At 35.5% G+C, this 25,401-nt stretch overlaps 1 protein-coding gene across 2 annotated transcripts; it reads left to right on the forward strand.

Moving 5' to 3' along the window:
- The first annotated feature begins 19,708 nt into the window (after positions 1 to 19,708).
- pold3 (polymerase (DNA-directed), delta 3, accessory subunit) lies at positions 19,709 to 24,920 on the forward strand. Of its 2 annotated transcripts, none has more exons than XM_028021832.1 (12): positions 19,709 to 19,862; positions 20,273 to 20,328; positions 20,904 to 21,003; positions 21,092 to 21,131; positions 21,623 to 21,755; positions 21,831 to 22,086; positions 22,165 to 22,234; positions 23,181 to 23,316; positions 23,420 to 23,523; positions 23,718 to 23,797; positions 23,879 to 23,957; positions 24,477 to 24,920. In XM_028021832.1, exons 1-12 carry the CDS (start codon positions 19,806 to 19,808, stop codon positions 24,680 to 24,682), a joined length of 1,317 nt encoding a protein of 438 aa, XP_027877633.1. In that variant the 5' UTR covers positions 19,709 to 19,805; the 3' UTR covers positions 24,683 to 24,920. The 2 variants fall into 2 exon arrangements, with proteins under 2 accessions (XP_027877633.1, XP_027877634.1); XM_028021833.1 differs by having other exon boundaries at positions 22,165 to 22,225.
- The last annotated feature ends 481 nt before the right edge of the window (positions 24,921 to 25,401 follow it).

The raw sequence follows: 25,401 nt of genomic DNA on the forward strand, positions 1-25,401 counted from the left end.
GAGGAAACCAAAGAACCAGACTGAAGACTTATTTCATCCAGTTTTTGGTAAAAAGAGAGAAAAGAGAAAAACAATCATGCAAATGAAAATTATCAAGCCTGTTCTAACTTATCATGCAATTAATTTACTTAATGCAACATGTTTACAGATGGATGACTTGAACTGAAGTGATCTAAATGCTCTGAATTAGCATAAAAATGTTGCAGTTTGCATCCATCACCATTTTGCTCTTACATTCCAACTACATTACTTCTTGCCACTTGAGATAAATGCTACAATTTAAATGTAACTTACACTTGAATGAAAAGCTGTATTTTATCACAGATGCTGTTTGGATCCAAATGTGGGAACCATGAACAGTCTGAGCACTAATATCTCAGGTTATTTGCTTTTTATAGTGTTTTATTTAATTTCGGTCTCAAATTCTGAGACTGGTGATCTGCTGGGATGTTTCCCACCTTTCACCCTCCAGTCATATGAAGCCACATGAAAGGAATGAATGAGTGAATAGAAACTGAAGAGCCTCCAATAAAATAAAACATGTTTAGACATGTTTCCATGAGGTAATGCATTTTTTGCTCATTATTTTGTAAGGTGACATGCAGAAATGTTCATTGTGCATTCAAGCATGATCAACTATGACAAGCTGACAAAAGTTGCACAGCTCTTCACTTTTAAAGTCCACAATTATTATTATTATTACAAATACACACAATTTGTACAATTTTCTGTCTAGTTCTAATATTTACTGGACCCCTGCCTTGGCCTCCATGAATATTACAACCATAGAGTCTAACATTTGCGTGAACTCATCCTTTCAGATTCATTACAGAAGGTGAAGTGAACCTTTAAACCTTAAACAATTATAAATACTTCTGAATGTGTTCTGCATGCTTTCGCTTTAAATGCCCAGAGTAATAATGATTAGGAAAAGGTAAGAGACTGAAAACCTGAATGGGTTTATGAGCTGTGTTAAATTACAACCAATTATGCTGTTAAAGTGTCACATTTTAGTAGCTTCTGTGCCACTGCGCTGGCTGCTTTTAATCAAACTCAAATAGAAATACTCACTGTAATATCCTGAGCCGTTTGTTAGTCCTTTCAGAAAACCGCTTGACTTTTAAAGCTGAGAAATATTAAAGCAGCTCCTTGTTAGACAAATTCATCGGATTAAGAGAGCAGCTGTTAAAATGCCCTTACAAAGCAGCAAACAGTTATTTGAAGCTGCTGGTGCCTCTGGAACCTCAAGGTGGAGGATCCTCCAGAGGCTTGCGGTGCATCAACCTACTATTGGGCCACTAACCAGAGCTCACAAGCAGAAACGGTGGCAGTGGGTCCAGCCATACATGTAGATTGATTTTCAAACAGACTTGTTCACTGATGACCACTGTGCAACCCTGGCTGGTCCAGATGGATGCAGTAGTGGATTGGTGGTGGATGGCTATCACGTCCTAACGTGACGTCAGCAAGGAGGTGGTGGAGTCATTTTTGGGGCAGAAATCATGAGGAGAGAATCATTGGTCGGCCCCTTCAGAGTCCATGAAGGTGTGAAAATTACCTCAGCACTATGACTGATCACTTTCTTTCATGGTTCAAAAAGAAGAGTAGCAAAATCATCTTCCTGCATGACACCATTGCATGCTGCAAGGAATACCACTGTGTCATTGGCTGCTATGGGCAGAAAAGGGGAGAAAATCATGGAGTGGTCACCATCCTCCTCTGACCTCTGACCTCAACCCTATTGAGAACCTTTGGAGTTTCCTCAAGCAGAAGATCTGAGGGTGGAATGCAGTTCATATCAAAACAGAAGCTCTGGGAAGGTTTTCTGACATCCTGCAAAGAAATTCAAGCAGAAACTTTCCACAAACTCACAAGTTCAATGGATCAAGAATTGTGCTGTGATATCAAAGAAGGTCCTATGTTAACATGTAACTCTGTCTGTTAAGATGTTTTTGATTGAAATAGCTTTTGATTTTAGTACATCTGACCACTTAATGCTGCACATTCAAAGAATGACTGTTTGCAATTCTTTATAATCCATAAAATGTTTAGAAAATCTGCTGTGCATAATCATTTGGAACAGTGCATTTTGAGTTTTGTTTTATTTTTGAAATAAATGCTGTTTTGATGGGGAGCTTTGTTCAGTAAAATTTGATTTATATTGTAATAGTTTATGACTTGAAAATTATACTGACCATCATTCGCATTGACCATTTAAGAAAATCTGAGAAATTATCACTTGCATAATAATTTGGAACACTGTGTATATTTTTTTCTATGTATAAATGTGAACATTGTGTATGCAATGACAAAATAAAAAATAAAAAAACTGAAAATATATTAAAAAATTTCCTATTTTTCCACCAGAACATCAATTATTTAACACACTTTTCCTTCAGCCCCTGAGGCAACTATCTGGTGATCTGCACCAGCCTAATTTTGGATTTTTTTTTTTTCTTTTAATTATTACTCTAAACGTCTTCGTTTTATTTCTTTTTCAGTGTCTGTTCATGCATTATGTAAAGCACATTAAGCTGCCTTAAGGCATGAAATGTTGAAATTACCATACTTCATTCTTTCTTAGTGTTCGACTACTTTTCTATTTGGTTTCACCGAGCTGCATCGCTTTCTTTTCTTTAATTCAGTGAACTAAATCCTCTGAGTTTGTATTTCTGAAAAGCTGAACGTCCTCTTGTGATTATCCTCATTTCAGTTCCTTTCATAACCTTTAGTCCTGTGGAGTAATTATAAATATTAATTCTGAATGGCTTAAAGCCACCAAGTCACTGCGCCTGAGTTACTTTATTTAGAGAGAGACAGATTTTCTTTTCTTTTCTAAAAACCATTGATCAAAGCAAGTTGGAATAAAAATAACTGGTAGTAGACTGAGAGGATGATTCAAATCAGGGAGTTAAATGCCAGTTATTTCAAATTTTCAGGTTTGTTGGAGTTTATAAAAGTAGTGTTGTTCTATTATGACATTTTTCAATTACTGAGTCTTTGCGTTATAATTAGATTACTTACTAGACCTAACCCTGCCTTAATTTATGAATATTTATTCATTTTTAGAAAAAATATCCAATGTTAAAATGTAAGTAGCTTACTAATAGCAAACGTATTGGGACTCCAGTGTTTATTAGACTTTATAGGAACATCTGGATGATGTAATGCAAATGTGATGTAATGGTCGACTTTTTCCATCAGATTAAAATTTTACAAATTTAAGATTTACTGGAAAAATTGACAGGATTTTATGTTATTGTGGGAAGATGCTTCTTACATTTTTTGTACAAAATAATTTTTAATTAATGACATTTTAGTTTCCTCGGTTGTGTCTTTTTTAAGCTGTTTTAGAGAATTTTGTCATTTTAAATCCAAATATGCTGCTTCTGGCCACGTCCCCAACTCAACATTTACACTCGCGTGAAAATGGCTGCAAACAGATGCTTAATTATATAACCGTACATCTTTGAAAAGCACAACAAACTAGAATGCAGCAAGTAGTTTCTGAATGGTAAATCAACAAAGCACTTGTCTTTTCCAGCAGCCATTGTACAGTGCATACAGCAGTAAACCCAGATAACCAAATGTGCTAGAGCTGTTTGCGTTGTGAGGTAATGGGGCTGGGCTTGTCCAGGGTTGCTAGGTAACGGCATAGTGCCCATCAAATGTAATTTAACAATTCAAAGGTTTTTGAAATGGCTCATTTTCCAGACACCAAAAAACATTAACTCTTTGCTAGAAAACATCCAGGTCTTTTTTTTAAGAGTTTAGGGTGTTTTTAGAAGGAATTCAGACCCAAACGGAAATATAGAAATGTGAAAAAAATGTATTTGGAATAATAGATTCTCTTTAACAATGGAATGAGGTGCTGTACTGTGCCAAAAGAACTCTCCACTAAAAAGTGTTTGTTCAAAGTAAAATCTTTGAACACTTTCATTGACATTTACTTCAGCAAAGATAACAGACAGATTTAAAAAAACTCTATTTTTACCTTCACTGATCCCCTTCATACATCAGAGAGCCAACTGTCAGAAAAGTTTCAGATGAGTCTGCTGACAGGTTCACAGATCTTAACGAGTGGCAGAGCAGATCCACGGTCAGTGGGTTTTTTATTTCCACTGGGATGATCTTACTGTTGGTACCAGCTGCTAAAGATAAGAGCGTACAACATGCTGCATGTACGTATTTGTACAAATAAGGTGTGGATATCTGTCTGAGTCTACTGCCTCTGTCGTCTTCTTACATGCTGCGTCACCTTGTTGCTGCAGAGACAAAGGCGACAGAGTGCAGATGCTAAAGCAGCCAACATTTTCAGCCTGACGGTTTCCTGATAGAATCCAGAGGAGACTGGACTCTTCCCCACGTTTATCAGCAGCAAGCAGCAGAGCAATTACACCACAAACTACAATGGAGAAGATTACTGGAAACAGCTTCTGCAAATTAACATAACTCAGAGTGAAAGCTTCTCTCTCTCTCTCTGTGAGAAACATCCCTGCATTATCCCCGACTCCTCGGCTAAACCTGTTAAGTTGAATTACATGCAGTCAAAGGAATTCCCCTCTTTGATTCATTCTGGTTACTTTCAGGAGTGTTTTGTTGCTGTCTGGCGGGTTTTAGTTTGCAGAGATTTATGATGAAAAACAATGTTCTTTCCAAATCAATACACCCACTGCAAAAGTACAACATCGTACCAAGTAATTTTGGTCTAGATTCTAGTGCAAATATCTTTGGACATATGAATTAAGTCTAAACTGACTTGAAACTAACTTTCCAACAAGAAATAGCGGCTTGTTTTAAGTAAATAATTCCTTATTATTGATTTTAAGAGTACTAATTCCATAGGCAGATTATTTCTCTTATAACAAGATATTTTTCCTATTTTAAAAGTGAAATAATCTGCCAGTGAAACTAGTATTTTTCATCAATATTAAATAATTATTTACTTAAATCAAGCTCCAATATATTGATGAAAAGTTACTTGCAAGTTTGTTTACTCTTATTCTGTGTTAATATAGACCAAAAATACAAAATAATAATAAAATTTGTAGTGTTTTTTTGGACAATCAAAGATGCTTCACAAGAAAAAAATAACATATGAATGAATATATAAATAAGTGTGTGAAGACAGAAAAGGATTAAAACTTTTACTTGGTAAAAAGTGTTTTTACAGTGAAATTCTCACATTAATCACGTCGACAACACTGCAAAACACAAAATCTTACAAAGGGTTTAAGGTAAAGTTACTAGTACACAACAAATAAGACAAAAACATGTTGAAAAGTTACTTCTAAGTTAATTCTGTCTGATTTCAAGTGTACTGAGATATTTACACTGGGGTCTAGACCAAAAATACTTGGTCAGATTTAATGTTTCTGCAGTGCACAAACATTTCGTGCCTCCAAACTCTTCTTCTCCTGCTGTTAGACAATTTCTTGTCTCATTTACGAATCGTTTCAAGTTTTGAAGTTCCAAAGAAGAAGTAAGCGCTGATATGGATGTCTGAAAGTGATGTATTTGAAAACATCCTGGGAAAGCATCTTAAGCTGGGGTTAAAAAGGAAAGGTGGCAGTGTTTCTGCAAATGATGTTTTCCGCTGGAACTTGTCGACACCAAATGACTGGAGAAGTGGAACTTGTTGGAGGTAATCAGGCAAGACAGCGAGGCTCAAAGCCGACACGGTGGACAAACTTAACAGAGCATGTAAAATCACAGCGTTTGTTCGACAGTCTCCCAGTGGAGCAGGAAGCTCAACGATCTAACAGAACACGCTGCGCTAGCAGATGCTGCTTCGCTCTGTGTCGGATTTATTCATAGATTTTAAAGTCAAGGATCTGCTGCCAGTGAGTCGCAAAACAAAACCCAAAGCAACTATTCAGCTTCAAAGTTCATTTTATGGGAACACGCTCAGTCTTCTTGTACTAGTTGGAATATTTCACCACAGTCAGCAGAAGCGTTGAAAAGTTCCTGCAAAGACTCTTGACATTTTATGCTAATCGTCACTTATTTGCCTCCATTTGCCCTTGATGGAGACAGCAGCACCCTCAGGCCTGCAGGAGAAGAGTTGCCACTGATATGATTCCAGCACAGATGTGCAGCACAACTGCATTCTGCACAGATTTCAGAGCAGAGATATGCTCTCATTAAGGTGGATTTTATTTTTAGAACATATCCAAAACATAATGAATGAGCATAAAAGCTAGTAATGTGGAACAAAAAGGGACCAGCAAGCATTGCAAGAGTTTAAAAGCTCCAATATGGCAAAAATGTTGTGACAAAGATCCTTAATTCACTGCAAAAACACAAAATCTAACCAAGTATTTTTGGTCTAGTTTCTAGTGTAAATATCTTAATTCACTTGAAATAAGTGAACCAAGTGAAATAGTTTCTGAAACTATTTCTGTTTCAGAAAGACACAGGAGCTTGTTAAAGTCAATACTTCTTTAATATTGAATTTAAAAAGTCCTAGTTCCACTTGCAGATTATTTCACTTGTAACATGGGAAAACTGTCTTGTTCTAAGTTAAATAATCTACTAATAGTACTTTTTTTTAGCGATATTACAAATTACTGACTTAGAAAAAGCTCTTATACCTTACTGAAAAGTTACTTAAAAGTTAGTTTTGTCGTATTTCAACCGTACTAGAAACTCAACCAAGATCTAGGTATGATTGTGTTTTTGCAATATTTTGACCATTTGATTAAGGCTGCAAAAACATAAATCCTACCAAGTATTTTTGGTGTAGTTCTACTGCAAATATCTTAATACACTTGAAATAAGACAAGACTAACTTATCAGTAACTTTAATCAAGATGTAGGAGCTTGTTTAATATCCATAAAGTCTTAATATTGATCAAAATATATTTGTTCCACTGGCAGATTATTTCTCTTATATCAAGACATTTTTCCCATGTTAAGTGAAATAATCTGCAAGTGGATTTTTTAAATCAACATAAAGAAATTATTTGTTTAAAACAAGCTCCTATATCTTGCTGAGGAGATGCTTATAAATTAGTTATAAAAAAATACTTAGTAAAATTGCATGTTTTTAAACCCTTTCCTTTCAATGTGATTAAAAAAAACCCGTTTCACTTCAGATGTTGCGTTTATAAGAATTTAAGCAACAGATTTTTCACCCTCTGAGTGTGTTTGTCCATCTGTTGGTTGCACAAATTTAAGACATTTTTTGTAACCAGAAAAGCTAAAAGCAACTCCAGCAGCAAAATCAAACCAAAACTGAAGGTGAAATAAAACGAAACAACAAACTGCCAGCTGCAGATTTAACTGACCGTAGATGCCTGTGCAGTCATGCATTCAATAACAGAGTAATTCCTACTCTAGGATGTAATTTAAAGAACTGAAAGTTGAAGTTAAATTTAGTTGACTAAATTTACAACCAATGTCATCTCAAGCCTCTTCACAAGACAAACAAAAGAGGACCAGAAGTGGTTACTCTTGGGTATTTACCATAAAATCAGAGGCAATAAACTGGAATCATTTCATGGGAAAAGAAAACAACCAAACAATTTTTTGCAGGGTTGTTTAGAGAAATGTTTCTTTGAATTGATGGGTGAAACCTGAGTACTGATGTAAGTTTGTGGAAAAATGTTATCACAAGGTTTCTGGGGTCGTTCCCAGCGTGTAAATTAGAGCAAAACGGGAAACTATTGCCAACCTTGGTGCCCATCAAATCCTGGCACTCAGACGTGAGGTCAGAATGAATGAGGTTTCATTCTGATCTCCCTCACAGAATAAAATATAAACCCGACACTGTCACCTGGTACACAAAACCACCTCTGTGATGTTTCTGCGACAGTAGGATGACATTTTGCCATGATGGCTGCCAAACCCACACAGCCGTATTCACCTGAAGAAAACAATACCAGTCACGCTGGCAATAAATCACAGTATTGACATAGAAAAGTCCCCCAGCTCCTGCAACCTGTCCTCCTCCTCTGTCTTTTGTTGGAGTGTGGTAACACCCACCTTCTCGTCCTCTGACAGGCGATCATTTAGCTCATTGACAGCTTGTCGTCATAACAACAGAAACACAACGGAAAAAGACTGGGGAGGTTTTCTCTCCCCGTTCCTCTCTAAGTGGGTGTGTAAATATTGTTTTTTGGTGGCTTGTTGACAGTTGGTTTGGGCAGTTTCAAAGAAAGAAAAGCTAAGTCTCATTATAGCTTTGCTAATTGTGGCAGCTGTGACAGAAAGCTTTTCATAAAATATTTAAAATGAATGGAGTATTTTAATTGCTTCCAAAACTTCAGTATTTTCTTTAAAACATATGGTTGTTTGCCATCTTTTATTAACTTGCGGTCACATGTACTCCTTTTGATTAAAAAAAATCCCTTAAACTCCTTCAAACTGCATTGGAAAGTTTTTTAAAGTATATTTTAAGAACTAATCGATTCTGGTAGAGGACTTTGTAAAACTGATTCTAGTCTTACTTGGCAAATAGAAACTACTTTGTATTATTTTTCAATTATAAGGATGAGTAAACAAAAGATCACAAGGCTCCAGGAGCAGGAAACAGATACAGAGAAGGGCATTGTGGGTAAATTCAAAAAAAATATGTTATCACAGGAAATGGCTCTCGCTATTTTACAAAAAACAAAACAAAAATCCTACAACCACTAACATCTGACGCCACTCCACTTTTATTTATATTTTGTCAAGAAGGAAGTTGTGCTCGTGTCTTCTTCTGTGGTTTTTGTGCAGTAGTCCTTGGTGCAGCGCCCCCACAGGTGAGGTGGAGAACTGGTTTTTGATTAGTTTAGTTCATTTGACACAGTCCAGTGTGAAACACAGCAGCTGGAAGCTTAAGAAATCTTACAACTTTGGTCCCCAAATGACTCGGGTCCCCAAATGACTCGGGTCAGGTGTAAACAAATATCACAAGACTCCAGACGCAGGAAGCGGACTATAGAGCAGGGCACTCTGGGTAAATTCAACCGAAACAAGCAGTGGGAAAGAAGTTTAAAAATGTTACAATTTTTGTCGCCAATTCAACCAAGTTTACTAGACTATCAGATGTAAACAATATTTTTCCTGTCAACATTTATGTATTAAAATCTGAGGCCAAATGAAAAGCATTCCTGTAGATTTTCTAAGATTTTATCCATTTGCAGAACATTTTAGCTTTCTGCTGCCTCCCCACCCATCATATGAAATTATTTGTGTCATGCACTCTGAAAAGAAGGTTTTAAGAAATAGTATTAGTAGCCAAAAATAACCAAGTCAACTTTGAAAGTTATATTATTTAGCTCTACTGAAAGAATTATCATGCATCTGCAAGTAAAAACACAAAAGCAATATTCTAAAATAATTTTTTTTATTACTTCTTTAAAGCCAATGGATATAAAAACTTTTCTAATCTCTTTCCAAGACTGAGAATTTTATTTTAAATATGACTGCCCTCTAAAGACAAGTGATAGTATTCAACGTCTTTTTTAATATTTTCTTTAAATCTGTAAATGTAAGCAAGGACGAATAAATGACGCAGCAGAGATTACATTTTTATCTCCCTTCTAAATGTCATTCCAGAGAAGCGTCCAAGGTTAAAATGTTCACCTCCCTCCACTATCTCTCCGAGTTCCTCAAAGCGCATCATTCCTGAAAGCAAAGCCGGAAAAACGCTACAACCGAGAGCAGCCAGGAGGTCACCGGATTTCACGGGGAACTAAGTTCAGCTGTGAAGATGGGAGCGCAGCGCTACGCTGAGCATTAAATTTCCATTCATTAAAGAGTGAATTGAGACCCAGCATTTCATAGACTGTGAGCCAGTTTAGTCAGGCTCAATTTAGTTTTTATTAATCCCTTCATAAAATGAATATTCACACCGACACGCCGCACCCAAGTAAATTTCTACAGGGATTAAATGAAAGAATTGCAGATGTGTCAACCAGTGAAGAATCTCCAATTTAGGTTATGTAGTTTATACAATAGCAGCTATAATATAGATGATTAAAATTCAGCCTAATGTGCTAAACATTATCTTTTCTAACAACAACTTTTTGTTTACAGGTAACCGGTATAATCTGTTGACCGACTATAACAGGTATAATCTTATACCTGTTATAGTCTATCAACAGGTAGTTTTTCTTTACTACTGTTTATTACTGTACTACTGTTGACAGATTATAACAGCACTCATGGTGTCAAGGTCTACAGGTGTTTGCGCTTTTATAATTTCCGGAGATTAAAGTTCTTGGAAAAAATTGATTTAATTGCTACTTAAGTTCTGAGTAACTGAGTAAAACATCAATCATTTTATATTTAAAAATGATTCAGACCGACCAAAGTATAAAGTTAAGTGGAAATTTAGGTAATTTAAAGACTAAAATGAAAATAATTTAAATTACATAATTACAAAATAACATAATTAGGCAAAATAAAAATGTTTGCAAATCAGTTTGTACATCTTTGCAAAGCAGAAGTGGCGCCTCCTGCGCCACCACCAAATATGTAGCAAGTGGTTTCTAAATGGTAAGTCAGCAATAATAATAATAGCACTTGTCTTTTCCAGCAGCCATTGTACAGTGAATACAGCGGTAAAACATGTTGGGCTAGTTTGAGGTTGCTAGGTAACGGCAGTGTGACTTAATCTTAACAGCTCATTTAAAACATTAACTTATTGCCAAAAAGCAATAAGTTAATGCTTTTGTTAAGAACTTGGCTGTTTCTAGAAGCTTTTGAAATCCAACTGCATAATAGATCCCCTTTAATTTAAAATATTTTCTATTTTGGATTTTATAGATATGGATGACTTCAGTAATCTCATTTCTACTTTACAGATATCAGATCTGAATGCCTTATTTGTGCAAACAAGACGCATAATGCATGGTAGGTTACTATTGTGCAGTCCTCTGTAGTGCAGTGGGGGAGAGTCGTGTTCTGACAAATCTGAGGTTCAGATTCTCCATGAGTGTTTTGATGAGGCTTCAGGATGACTGAGCTGCACACTGACATGCAGGGTATTGACATGCAGCTCACTGTGAGGGCTGTGATCATCATGCAGATCTGGTAGTAGAAGTCTACAGAAACCTGTTGAGTTCTAAGTGTTGGTTTTTAATGATTAACAAGAGTACAATTACCATTCAGACCTGGTAGCAAGCAGCCAGAGAACAGGGTTTGTGTTTGAGTGTGCAGAGGAGAGTGAGAGTGTTTGCTAATAAGCTTTAAATGTGAGCGTTTTATTCTTTCCGAGGATGTTTTGCGCTTGGAAGCTTAAAGAGAAAAAAAATAATCAAACAAATGCAAAAACATACCATAATAGACAAGCAGAAAGCCGACTTCATTAGAAAAAGCTATTAGCATTCATGGGGAAATAATGTTAATAATGATTTTTGTTTGAGTCGGTGAAGCTAGAGACTAAAACGTCATGGTTGGAGCACCGAGAGGTAATGACATGAAGAGAATATCTGCCAGATCCGCCAGAGATGAGCTTCGTTATCTTTAGCAGTAAACAAACTACTTGGCAGAATCGGACTTTTCTCACTAATAAGAGACATTTAAACAAATCTCCTTTTGAAGATTTAAATATTATTTTTACATTAAATTCACAGATGCAAAATGTAAAAAGGCAGCTGCTTTTGCTTCGTACTTTTGTGACTGGATTTATTTTCTGACTTTTACCATTGTGTTGAATTCTGACACTTTCTTAAAGTAACAGATTTTATTTACATCAATACTGATAAAAGGAAATATGGTCAATGTTTTATGATTGCATAGTTAAAAAAGATGAGAGTGACTGAGAACTTATTCAAACATCTTTAAAAAAAGCTTTACTTATGTTGTTTGTAATTTTCTATTTGACATGTTTTTCAATCATGCTAGTCTCTGACTTGTGGAAGAAACAGCTCAAATCTGACGATGTCCCATTTCTCTTTACATTTTGTGAAAAGGTTGCGCTCAGTGTCTTCTTCAAAGGTTTTTATGTCATCTCCTTCAGTGGTTCCTGGTGCAGCGCCCCCACAGGCGAGGAGGGGAACAGGTTTTCAATTAGTTTTGATTGACACAATGCAGTGTGAAAGTGAACTGCAGCAGCTGAAAATATAACAAATGCTGCAACTTTCATCCCAAATCGAACCAAGTCTACCGAACTACAAAATGTGAAAACACCCTAAAAATCTTCCAGCAACTGCCAATAATTTATGCCTTTTTAATGGAATGAACTATTAAAGAGGCATAAATTATCAGGAGTGTAAATAAAAAAACATTACTTTAACTTTGATTATCTCAAAGTTTTCAATACAAGTCAGTACTGTTGGATTTGGGGGTTAATAAGAAATCGCTGCTCTCCCACTTGAAACACCAACTTCCAGGGATTTTATTGTAATTGTTTCAATTTGAAGACAGAGAGTTTGTAATGTAAAGATGCAGGTATAAACTTAGGTTGAACTTGAAAAAAAGTGAAATAAGCTTCAGGTTGTAATGTGGCAAGAACTAAAAGACTTCAATGAATATGAAGGCATACATCTATAAATGTGATTGCAGTCATATCCGTATACCCATCTGTATTTCTTGTGTGCTTTGACCCATCTAATCTAAAATCTAAATCTAAATCTAGCAGAACTTTATGGGTGCTTTGTGCAGACATGAAAAAGATGCAATAAAGCAACTTTCAGAGAGAAAAAATCTGATTGTCAGATGTGAAACGAGCAACAAAAATGTTTCTTTGACCTGAGTTAAACCTTGATGATGGATTCTTTTGTTAGTTATATATTTTATAAGAAAAGAAATGCAAACCATCTGGAAAAGGCAAAGGGCCACTTTTATTCATCTGTGAAAATATCCCTGCAATTGCTGAGCCTGCCAACATTTTGAGGTACCATGCTCATTTCCTCTGATAACACATTCTGGCTGCTATGGTGCTTCAGATCCCTCAAAGATATCTCCTCCTAGAAAGATCTATAATGAATGTATTAGATATCCCCCGAGCCGCCTTTTTTCACAAACTTGATTGCTTTTCTGATTTAAGATGTCTGATAGCTCAGCGGAGAAGTAAAGCGCCTAAATCCAACTTCCTAAATGTTCCACAGAAGTCGTGCCCTCCTTTGTGTCTCTCGGGGAAGCGGACACGTGTGAAATAAGACGCACGGATCAGACAGATCCACAAAGAAACGCAAGAAACAGACTGCACTACATGCTATATGTATCTGCTTCAAAAGCTCTGATGCCTTTTCATGTCAGGAACCCCACGAAGAAGCTCCAGAGCAAAGAAGAACATTTTCACAACATGTTTTCCTCACAAAGACAAGCTAAGGGCATTGTTGTCTCTACACATGATGCTGAATATGAAGCATAACGGTCTGTGCTGCTGGAGGGGAAGGACTGTAACCGTAGTAGAGATTAAATTCATTATCCAAACGTGTTTTGGTCTCAGCATGATGCTTCAAAGCCACAGAATGATGAAACTGACTGTGGTTTGTGAGGAGGCCTTTTGCTTTGCTTGTCTCTGTTGTTGATGGTTCACTTCAATGAAACATTTTGACAAGATATTTCCCTTTAGTTGAGAAAGATGTCCAGATTGTCAGAGCACTTTGGAGAGTTCCTGCAGAAAAGAATTTACCGCTTTAAAGTTGTGACAGCTGCAGAAACTTTGCTTTCAGCTCTGAGATCACCGCACAAACAAAATCTTACCAAGTATTTTTGCTCTTGTAGTTTCTAGTGCAAATATGTTAGTACACTTGAAATAAGACAAAACTAATGTACAGGCAAATTTTCAGCAAGATACAGCAGCTAATAATAATTCCTTAATATCGGTGAAATGTACTAACTATATGTGAAATTATCTTGGAACAATAAAAAAAGGAAGAGTAAATTTCCACCAATAAAACAGAAATTTTGAGATTAATTTATCTTAAATTTTCTAGATAAAGAAAATTTCTTAGTTTGAAGAGTCAAAAATTTACAAGAACTCAAATTTCGAGACTAATGTCAGAAATTTCTGAGTTTAAAAAGTAAAAAAATATTACAAGAAAGACAGAATTTTCACATTAACTAATCTGAGACATTTTCTTGAAAAACACTAGAAACATTTCTGAGGGTTAAATGCTGACAATTTTCTAGTTTTGTAAATGTCCAACTTTTTTCTGGAAATTTTCAGAGCTTAATCTCAAAATGTTCTTGTTTTTTATAGCAAATTTTCAACTTTTGATACTCAGAAATTTTTTTGTGCTTTCTAGAAAGCTTCTGAGCTCAATCCCACAATTTCAGATTTTTTTTTCTAGTAAATTTTCAACTTCTCGAACTCAAAAATTTCCTAGTTTTTTCTCGAAATTTCTGAGATTATTTCCAAAATTTCTGAGTTTTTTTTTTTTTGTGTGAAAATTTACTCACAATCTACAACTGTTTTATGAAGAAGTGGCTGTGAGGCCCAGGAAATACCTTTGTTATTTAAACAATCATTCTGATGTGGTCACAGTTCTCTCTGATTGTTCAGAGTAACTTCACTAACTAATTACCAGCAGACGTTATCAGACTGACAGCGGCCATCATTCATGTGTGCAGCTGTCATTTCCCCCTGCCAGTTTGATCCAGTGACCTTCCAGTCATTTGTCTCATTTTAAAGCCCCTCAGCTTTTTTCACCCTGAATTTTAATGACTTAGTTTGTCACTCACTCTGTATACTTTATGTGGTGATTTTTATTGAAATTACACGCTAGCTGTTGCTATTGGTTTTACCCAGACAGGCAGTTGTAGCTGTGCCTCGGGCCCAGTGTTGGGCTCAGTGAGCGAGGAGGATCATTAGCCGCCTCCCCGAGGATCTGGTCCCCGCTCCGCTTCACCCTCAGCCCTTTGTGGTGCCTGCTGATAAGGCCAAGCTAATATCTGCTCAGTCTCAGAGTGCACTGGAAATGATTAGCACAGGCTGAGCCGCTGTCCACTCCATCAGGACAATAGGAACTGGAATCTAGCCGCAGGGCTGTTGTTATTCTGAGAGAGAGCATGTACAGCACAAATCCCAACCAGGTGCTCAAAACAAAGAACAAAACACTGAAAGCGTGAAAGATAAACCTAACAGCTGCGTTGTAAACAAAGTGCAACGATTTCAACCGCTCGTACAGTCTATGCCCAGACTGTCGAAATGCCCTTGAGAGAGATCATTTTAATGGTCGCTTATATTGACAGGTGACAAAATGAAGAAAGAATTCTCTAAAACAAAAAAAAAGAAAAATAGCTACTGTGAATAGGATAATAGAACATTATCCTCTCAGGATATATTCAGTCTTAAGCAGAGCTGGGCAGTAACTAGTGCTGGACAATAAATCAATAACAGTATATATTGAAAAAGGCACATGATCAATATCAGTAGATAACACAATATATAGCCCGCTGTGTTCCGTCTGTTGCATGATTCTCCACCTGTATGCACACACCTACCGCGCACTTCACCGCCATTCCCAGCCACAAGGCAGTAGATCCAAGAGAAGAAAGGTTGTGGTACTCCATGTGTGACCTCTGTGTTTCTGATGGCTTCTCTTGGTGTGGAAAAGAAACACAAGGAGCTGCTCAAGCTGCGGCATCAGTTCTCTTTAATTCTCCATCTGTATTTTCATACAATGAGAAAAAAGGTAAGGTCAGTCTGGTAGAAAAACAAGCTCTCCTTCTCGCCAGTGATCATCATGGCTTTTTAAAAAAAATAAAATAAATCAGAATTAAAATGACAATAACCACCATAAAATTTGGGGGGATTACAGTGATCGTATAGTGGGTTTCTTTTACAATAAAGAAACAAGTGAGTGTCGAGCTCAAAGAAAATAAAGCAATTAATTAAAATCTTCTGAAAATACTGACATTTTATTTACCGGATGCCTTTTTTGTTGTCGTTTTAGATTTCATAGACTTAAATTACTGAAAATTAAAAAAAATAATAATAATAATAAATAATTAATTCAATCTTAGTCCTAACCATCTGCTGCATTAATAAAGCGATTTGGTAAAAACATACCTGCATTTTCACACAATGAGCGCCGATGTAAGGTCCGTCTCTGGCAGGAAAACAAGTGTTCCTGCAAGGGAAGCCATAGTGTTACAGCGTGGGAATTTCCCACCATACTTTCACACGAGCTAAACGATTCTAAAATACGAGAATACCAGCATAACAGCAGAACTATCACGACCTTCAATAAACATATTTCAATGATATGCAAAAATTAAAACCATAAACATACTTCATTAGCACAATAATAATGTTTCTTTTCCAGACAGCAGTCATCTTACCTCGTCAGTAATCGTCATGGCTTTGAGGATTACCCATAATACCTTGCTTTCTAAGGGTGATTGCAGTATAACTTTTGACCAGCAGACGGAGCATTTTAGCAGGATTTAAAATTGGACGTTATGCTGCTAGCACCATGGCTAGCACTTTGTCAACAACTCAGAGGCGGAAGTGAGAACGTTGCGTAACCCAAACACCCGACCGGAACACGGTGCACTAAATAGTAAAAGATCATTTAACGAAGCATTGAGGCAAATAATTTGCCTCGCGGAATAAAAATAATCGCGGTACTCTCTCTTGATTTGGAAAAATGTTTCCTTTAGCCTGTATTTTGTAATTATGTTATTTATATTAATAATTTTTATCTGTGTCTTTAAAATACTCAAATTTCCACATAGTTTTATATTTTTGTTCATCTGATTATGTAATTTTTTTAATTAAATGATTGATGTTTTGGTCAGATATTCAGAGCTTGAGGAGCCTTTTTCACCAAATACTATTTTTACTCTTACTTGAATATTTTTATTTATTTATTTATTTATTTATTTATTTATTTATTTATTTATTTAATTATTTATTGAGTAGCTACTTGCTTGAGTAAAAATATATTCAAGTATTGCTATCCTTTCTTGAGTACAATCTTTGGTTGTCTACCCAGCTCAAATCTTAAGACGTTTGTTTTTACAAACAGGTATTAAGCAATATTAAAATTAAAGACTTATTTAAACTTTTGTGTGTTTTATTGAGACTTATATGTGACCAACACAATGTAGTGCATAATTGCAAACTGGAAAATTATTCATTCTGTTTTACAAATAAAAGTCTGAAAAGTGTTGCATGGAATTGTATTCAGGCTTGTTTTTATTGTGCACTCCACACATAATACATTTTGATCGACATGACATAAGCAATTTAAAATGTAGGAAAAAGTAGAAAATTGCACACAAATATTTGCATAATGTACAAAAGCATTGCATTTTGCACAAAGGAATGAAAACCTGCTTGTTTTTGCTTTGCACAAGTGACACAATGATTTGAAGACTGAACAAATAGTTTTAAAAATTCAATTTTGTTCTTAGGAATACACCAAAGCGACTGAGAAAAACTGTATTAAACTTTTATTTCACTAAGCAAAACATTAAGAACAATTCCTATTTCATTAAAGACATATTTTCATGTGCATGTCTGAAAATAATGGAAGCATTTTTTTTATACTTCACAACAAGGACGAAAACCAACAGAATAACCAGGCAGCATGAGTCACTTTGGTAAAACTCATTATTTGCATCACTAATTCCTGCAGCTGTTTGGCATGTTTCCCTGAAAAACTACGTCTGATTTATGCAGAGTTGAATGTGTTAGAGCCAGAAATCAGATGATGGATAGTTTCCACATTGAGAAGGCGTTATCTTATTGCGCTTTGGAGGAAATGACATCTGAATCTGTGTTCGATACGACTCAGATCACGTACAACTGTGACTCATCCTCATGTTTGTGTGAAGGAGCAGGTTAAAAACAGCTCAGATATTGAGTTTCTTTGGTAACTTAACAAAGAGATTAGATCTGTAATTAAAAACTGTAGACTGATGTTCTTATCTAGACATAGAAGTTCGATACTGGCTGTTTGTTCAGCAAGCACAGCAGGGAAAGTAAAACCCATAATTAATCTCCACATTGACATATTTCAATTCAATTACAGTGGAGATGGTACTTCTTTATATCTTTTTAATGTTTTCACCCTTTATTAAATTGAAACACACACAGTTAAAGAACTTTCAAACAATTTATTTTCAAATACATACATGACAAGTAATGCATGTATGTTTATATTCCATCACTTTAACTGTGATACCCCTAAATAAAACCCACTGCAGGCAATTAAATCATGTTAAAGAGTGAGTATTATGTAAAATCAGTTTGTTTTAGCTTTATTTGCCATCCTTCCCTGGCAAACCCTCCCCTACATAGCTCCTCTAGACTAGCAGCAGCGGCAATTACAACACTTTATGAACTACTTCATTGTCCAACTACTGTAAACGTCCGTAAACGGGATAATGGAGGTGCATTGTTGTGATGACGTGTTGAAGGCAAAGTGTCGGAAAGAGTAGGAGCTTCTTAAAGACACAGAGGCCTAATTCCAAGACATCAAATTAGAAAATTAAATTTCTTTTAAGTTATTTTTGGTATATGCAGCATTTATAGAACAACTGAAGATAACATAGTGCTGAAGATTGCACTATCTGCTAGGAAAATAAATAATACCGCCCCTTTAAGATACAACCATGAAGAAATGTAGCTGTAATTGCAACAAAAATGTTGATTAAAAACAAACGCATGCCACACTTTATAGATTTATAGATAGTTTTATTTATGACATGATAAAATGCTATGAGAACACAAGTACTTCTGCAAACCTCATATGTTTGGTTTGCAAACCAAACCACTTTAAACAACTTGTATTCCTCAGACAACTTGAGGAATACAACTTGTATTCCTCAAGTTGTATTCCAACTTGAATACAACTTGTGGAGGAAGAATTTGGTGAGTACTTTAATCTGGTGAATCAATTTTCATTAAATGTAAAAAAAAGGTTCTTAATGATACAAAATAACTTGAAGATCATCATCTAAATCGAAACAGATCCACTTGAGAATTTTGGTCTGCTCTGCATCTTCAAGGTCAGACAATTAGTCTTGTTCCTCGTCATCATTAGGGGAATATTTTTCCCGCCTCTGCAGCACGTCTTTGCCCTTCTGTTTGACATTTCTGTTGGAAGTGGTCACGCAGCAGCCAACATCACAGCAGCAGCATGAATAGAAGATTATCTTTAAATATTGCATCGCATCTTCTGAGCGCAGAAACAAACAGGCATCAAACAAATTCATCACTCTGCGTCATGCAGGCTGGGAAAAACATGTTCCTCCAGTTAGCTGAAATTTCTATAAAATAGTCTCAAAAATGTAAATTTTCCTCAAGTTGATTTTTAAAGCAACATAAATGTGACATAACTTCAATTCACAGTAGCTCTTCCATTTCAAACTAAGATGAGTGAATCAAGTGAACAAATAACTGTCCACTACATCTGTTAGCATCACCAGCAGCCAGTACATCAAGGTATAGAATATTTAGACAATTTTTCCAAGAATAATATTAATCTCACAATATCTAATTTGGATTTAGGTGTAAACTTTGACTAGAGAACTACAAAAACAACAAACAGATTTTCCATTGCTTTTGTTTGTTTGTTCCCATTAAACAAACTGAAATGATTGCCTAATGTCAAGTTGTTGTAGTAGCAGCAGTAAATTGTTTACCTATATAATCGAACATTTGTGTTAGTTAATCATTTCACTGTTCTGTCCTCTTTTTAGGAGAATCTCAGTTATTTTTATCATCGGGCGAACCTTAAATCAATGTGTGGCTGGCTGCATTGGCGCCTGTTGGCCTGTAGAGGGCAGTCTACAGCTTCACGTTGCGCCGGAACACGATGCAATCACGTGACTATAGGCGGAAGTAAATAAACTGCTTTCCCGCGCAGTCAAATAACTACAAGCTAGGTGTTTGTGGAAAATCCGACACAATGGACGAGCTTTATTTGGATAATATTGACGAATATGTCAACGATCACAACAAAATAGTGAGGATATTTTAAATTTGTGACGTGTTCCGTCATATTTAATGTTGGATTTTAGCTTTCGAATTGTGCAAACATGTAGCCGCGGAATTACGTTGAATAATATAACAGTTAAATGTCTTATAGCTTTAAAAACAAAATACTTCCTTTTTCTAGGGGAGTTAATTGTACAGCATGGAAGGTTTAAGTCGTCTGACTCATTCGGCTTTAATTTTACAGTATAAATTTCGCTAACATTCGACAGTTTTTTTTTTCTAACGGTTGAGTTGTTTCACTGAATGCATTGAAACCCCAACAGCTACTTTAGAACAAGACTCAACAGCAGATAGCTATACAATATAACGGTTAAATAAACTGTTTTTCACAGCTTCTCATCTGAACACAAAGTAATCATATATTTTCTTATTTCTCAGGTAACCTATAAGTGGCTCAGTCTGACTCTCGGAGTCCATGTTAACACAGCTAAACAGTAAGTAATGCTGGTTTTCTCAAAGAGAGAAAGAAGTATTGAAAAACATTACTGTGTCTGTCTTCATCTTCCTCAGGGATCAACAAATTTGATTTCTAGCAATAAATCCCCCATCTGATCAGGAACTGCAAATTCATGTGAATACTAAAGACAAAAATATACATGGTATAATCAATACTAAATGTTATAGTTTTATAACTTGTGCTTTTAGTTATTATGGGGAAGGGGGTTATCTGATAACTATTTTTGTATCGAGTTAAACTCTAAAGCGTTTTTAAAAGGGAGATTTTATTTTATTTTAAAAAGGAGATTCTTAGTTGTGTTCATAAGGTTTGACGTTTTTCCAGAAAATTACAGGAGAAAGCTTATTACACCACACAGAATAACAGAAAATGTTAACTTCTAGTTATTGATCTCATTGTTTTTCAATCCCACCATAATTATGTACTTTTGGGTTAATAAATTTGGTTAAAATGGGAAAAAGTGGAATTCAGAAGCGGAAAAGGTGGGATTGGGAAAATAATAAAACATATTTCATATGTCTTGAGTTAAATGCATGTAAAATGTGTTTTCAGGATGCTTTACCATTACTTGGAGCACAAGAGGAAGGAGAGCTCACCTCAGCTCCACGCCACATACCTCGTGTCTGGGAAACTTGAGGACAAAGGTCAAATGGTGAGTAACAGGAGTTCCTCTGACTCTCACATCATCTTTTTTTTAAAACAGAAAATGTCAAGTTGATTTTATTTTATGATATTTTTAGTGTCACAAGGTGTCTGTTGTCAGAGAAGACCAATTGGAAGGTAAATATCCCATCCTTGTTTTCTTGTAGTTTCAGTCCTAAGTAGTCTTTACAAAGTTTATTATAGTTGACTAAAGCTAACAAAATAACAAACAATCAATTTACGTCAGCAGTGTGCAAATTATAACACTTTTTAGTAGCGACATTTACAGTAGTCTGCAAAATGGAGACAGCAAATGTCAGTTGGTTCAACAGTAATTGAATAATTTTTTTTGAAAATGGTGTCTTGTGTTTAATATTCATTAACCAATTGATGTATACATAATCATAATACAATAGTTTGGAAATTTTTAGTTGCAAAATTTAAAAAGGTCAAAGTGTGAAAAAACTAAAACTACTACTATAACTTATAAAAACTAAACCTATAAACTAAACAATATTTAATGAATAAAAACAACAACAAAATAAACACAATTCTTTTTACTTGCAATTTTCACTAATAAAGCACAAAAGAAACCAAAATTTGTCTTTAAAATTTGTTTTCTTCTGCAGATTTCAAATCCAAAATGAGTTTGATAGTGAGCGTTCATGTCTACAGCGTCCAGAAAGCTTTGCTCAAAGACAGCGGCCCCCTCTACAGCGTCGACTACGATGCCATTAAAGACAACCTGAAGAATTGCAGCAGGTTTTAAGATTTATTAATAAAAAATATGCTGGTTTTAATGCATTTAGCTGATAAAAACCGTTTGGCTTCCTGTAGATACAGCGCGATCCGATGTGCCAGAGCGGTGCCCATGTCTGCAGCGGAGCTGCAGCAGGTCCAGGAAATCCAACGAGCTCCTCCATCAGCGCCTGAAAATAAAAAGTCCGCCATGAACGGAGATGCCAACATTGCCTCCAAACCATCAAGCAAGCCGCAGAAAGGCATCATGGGAATGTTTGCAAATAAATCTGCACCCAAAAATCAGGATAACAGCAAAGACGTCAAGCCTGAACCCAAAGAAGAATCTCCTGTGGTAGGAGTTTTTGTTGTTGGGCATAGTTGGTTGTTATTACAGAAAAGTAGAGATTTAGATTTCTGTTTTGTCTTTTAGCCAGAGGCTCCAAAAACCAAACCAGCAGCGAAGTCCAGTCCGATGGCCAACTTCTTTGGAACTCAAACAAGTGAGTTACAGTATATTATTATTAAAATGCAGGAATCATCTGTAGTCTGGAAAGTTTTTTCATTTAACGTCTTAAGCCTTGATAAATTGATTTGATCAATTAATTGTATTTTTTATTTTTGAAGATTTAACTTTTGGAGAATCTGGGTTTTTATTTTTACCAACACACTTTTTGGGTTTCCATAATTCAAAGTTATGTTATCACACCAAAGAACTACCATCTTGTTTCACAACTGTGTTTTGCAGCTTGGTCTTTAAAGTCAGGTCAACTCACAGAAGGGATGGTACAAATGGCGTTGTTTTGTTCTACAATTGCCACTGCTTGATGAGTGTAAGGGATTAGCATTGTGTGATGTACAAAAGCATATCATACTTTATTGGAAAGCTACGATTCTCGAGATTCCAATGATTTATGCCAATCACTGATACAATCAGAAATGTAGACACTGTAAACACTTTTGTCAAGCCACTTGGAAATGCAAAATAATGTCCAACTCACCGTTCAAAACCTCATATTATTGACAGGACAGAAGCACTGCAAAAACTGTATTTTCTGCATCCAGAAGAGTCCAATTAATGTACTAAATTAAAATAATTAGTCCACAGCAAGTCTTATATCTGCAATCCAACAAAATCTGCTGCTGAAAACTTTTCAAATTTCTTTCAGATGTGTCCATTTCTGACCATTTCTTTGTAGCATCTATAAGCAGGATTTTTTGGGAGGGTAAAAATTGCAGGAAATTTAAGGGATTATGGTATTACTTCAAAGTTATTGACTGAATGGATTGTATTATTACTAGAATTGACCTAAATTTATATGGTTTTATGATTGGATTGATTGTTTTTCTGTACATAAACCAAATACCTGTCGTCTTGTAATGCACTGAGATTATATTTGTTCTGAATTGGAGTTGTAGAAATAAACTGAATTGATTTGTCACCTCCAGAAAAACCAGAGAAACCTGTGGAGAAGCAGCAGGAGGCTCAGTTGGCCATCGCATCAGAGCAGCAGCATCAGAGAACGACAGCGGAGGAACCTGCAGCCGTGCAGCTGCACAAAGAAACCAAAGCAGACTCCGGGAGGTTTGATTCACAGCCATAAATGTATATTTTTAATTATGAATTAAAGTGTGGATGCAGTATGTATTAAAATATAAATGTTTTGAATTTGTTTTTAACAAAAAAGCAAAACAAAGCGAATGGAAGAGTCTGATAGCGAGGAGGAGAAAATGGAGAAAAAGAAGAGGCGAAGGATCAAGAAACCACAACCAGACAGCAGCGATGAAGACGGTCAGTTTTTTACTGCTACTTTCTTTAATTCTGATATTTGATGAGGGGAAGAGAAAAATCTTCATATTTACAATTTCTTAAAGTCTATGTTCATATTTAAAACTCTGATGAATTAATTTTAATTGGAAAGGTTGACATCACCTGTCAGATTTATCTAGAAAACTGTCTGAAGTTCATCTCTTTTTTTTTACCAGTTATTCCAGATTCTCCACCTCAGATGAAAACAAGCGAGCCGAGTCCTAAAAAGGAGCCTGAGACTGTCCAACATTCACATGTGAGTGAACAGAATCAGGTCATTCATGTAGCAACAAATACATTTTTCTGATGGACCTGGATTGTTTCCTGTTGCATTCAGATGAGCTCTGGAACCAAAATAAGGAGGAGGAGAAAAGTCCTGAAGTCACGTACCTTTAAGGATGAGGAAGGATGCATTGGTAGGAACAAAATTATGAAATTAATTTTGATCTTTTTTTACTTTTTTTAACATCCTTTGATTTTTACCTATACATCCATCAGTTCATCCATTCATTTATCAATCCTTCCATTAATCTTTATGTCTTCTTGGCCAACAGTTCAGTATTTTTCAGTTCATCCAGGAATCAATCATCTTTCCATACATCTATTTAGTTTTGTCCATCAATCTATCTCTTCATTTATATCTGTTCATTAAGACTAATTAATTGATTATTTACATAACCATCAACATTCAAAGTGATTTTTTGCATCAATACTTTGGGACATAACTAGTTGATTTGAGAAAATTTGGATTATAAATATGAAAATAACTTTTAATCAAATGACTGTATTATTGTTGCTTTGTTTAGATAATTTACACATCTTCCTGGTTCAAGAAATAAATCCATAAACAAGATATTTGCCCTTTTAGTCCGAAACATTTTTATTAGGGATAATAACTATACATTCATCTCCCACTCTGTTCTTTTTTAACACAGTAACAGAAAAAGATTACGTGAGCGAATCTTACTCTGAGACAGAGGATGACTTTCAGAGCACCAAACAAGCTCCACGTAACAACAATAAAGCAAAGCCAACGTCGAGCAGCAAAGACGACGACAAAAAGACTCAGAAGAAATCATCAGCAAGCTCAAATAAAGGAAGTAAACAAGCTTCCATTATGGGATTCTTCCAAAAGAAATGAGACATTTCTGTTGGCACTGAGGAACAACACCGAACTGTTGGCAGACATCCTACGAGGACGTTTAGATAAACCGAATTAGTTCACTTAAACGGACATAGTTGAATGGCAGAAAAACACGTCTCAAATGGACTTGAGCCTTTAAACATGTTTAATTCAGGAAGATCAAGTTTTTATGACACTTTGCTGATTAATTCAATAAACATGGAAATTAAACAAAGTGTGTTTTTATGTGATTAAAGGGGAAGGCTTCTGTGATTATTGTGAACAAAAAAAGTTACAAAACAGACTGATAATATTAGGCCATAACAAGTCTAGCTAATAAGTGTTTGTGTGTTTTTAGCAAATGGAACCAAATTGCATTGAAGGTTTGGAGTTTCTAATGCGTTACTTTACATTACTGTTCTAAAATAAGTAGCGCTGAAATGATTAATCGGATAAATTGTGATGAGTCAATTATTGACATGATTGTCAACTGAGTTAGTAATCAGTAACTGGAGTATACAGACTCAAAAAGACAATTTACTAAAAAACAAAAAACATTCAAAGAAGTAATAAAGTGAAAACTGCATAAAAATATGCATTTTGCCTTTAAACAATCTAATTAAAGCGCTTTATACTTTACACAATTGGTCATGTTGTGCTTTACCACCACAACAAATAATTTAATTGGGGTTTTATTAAATATGTCATCATTGTGACTAGCTTAATTTATTGTTTGT

The sequence above is a fragment of the Xiphophorus couchianus genome, chromosome 6 (genome assembly GCF_001444195.1).
Source record: "Xiphophorus couchianus chromosome 6, X_couchianus-1.0, whole genome shotgun sequence".
In the NCBI taxonomy this organism is placed as follows: domain Eukaryota; kingdom Metazoa; phylum Chordata; class Actinopteri; order Cyprinodontiformes; family Poeciliidae; genus Xiphophorus; species Xiphophorus couchianus.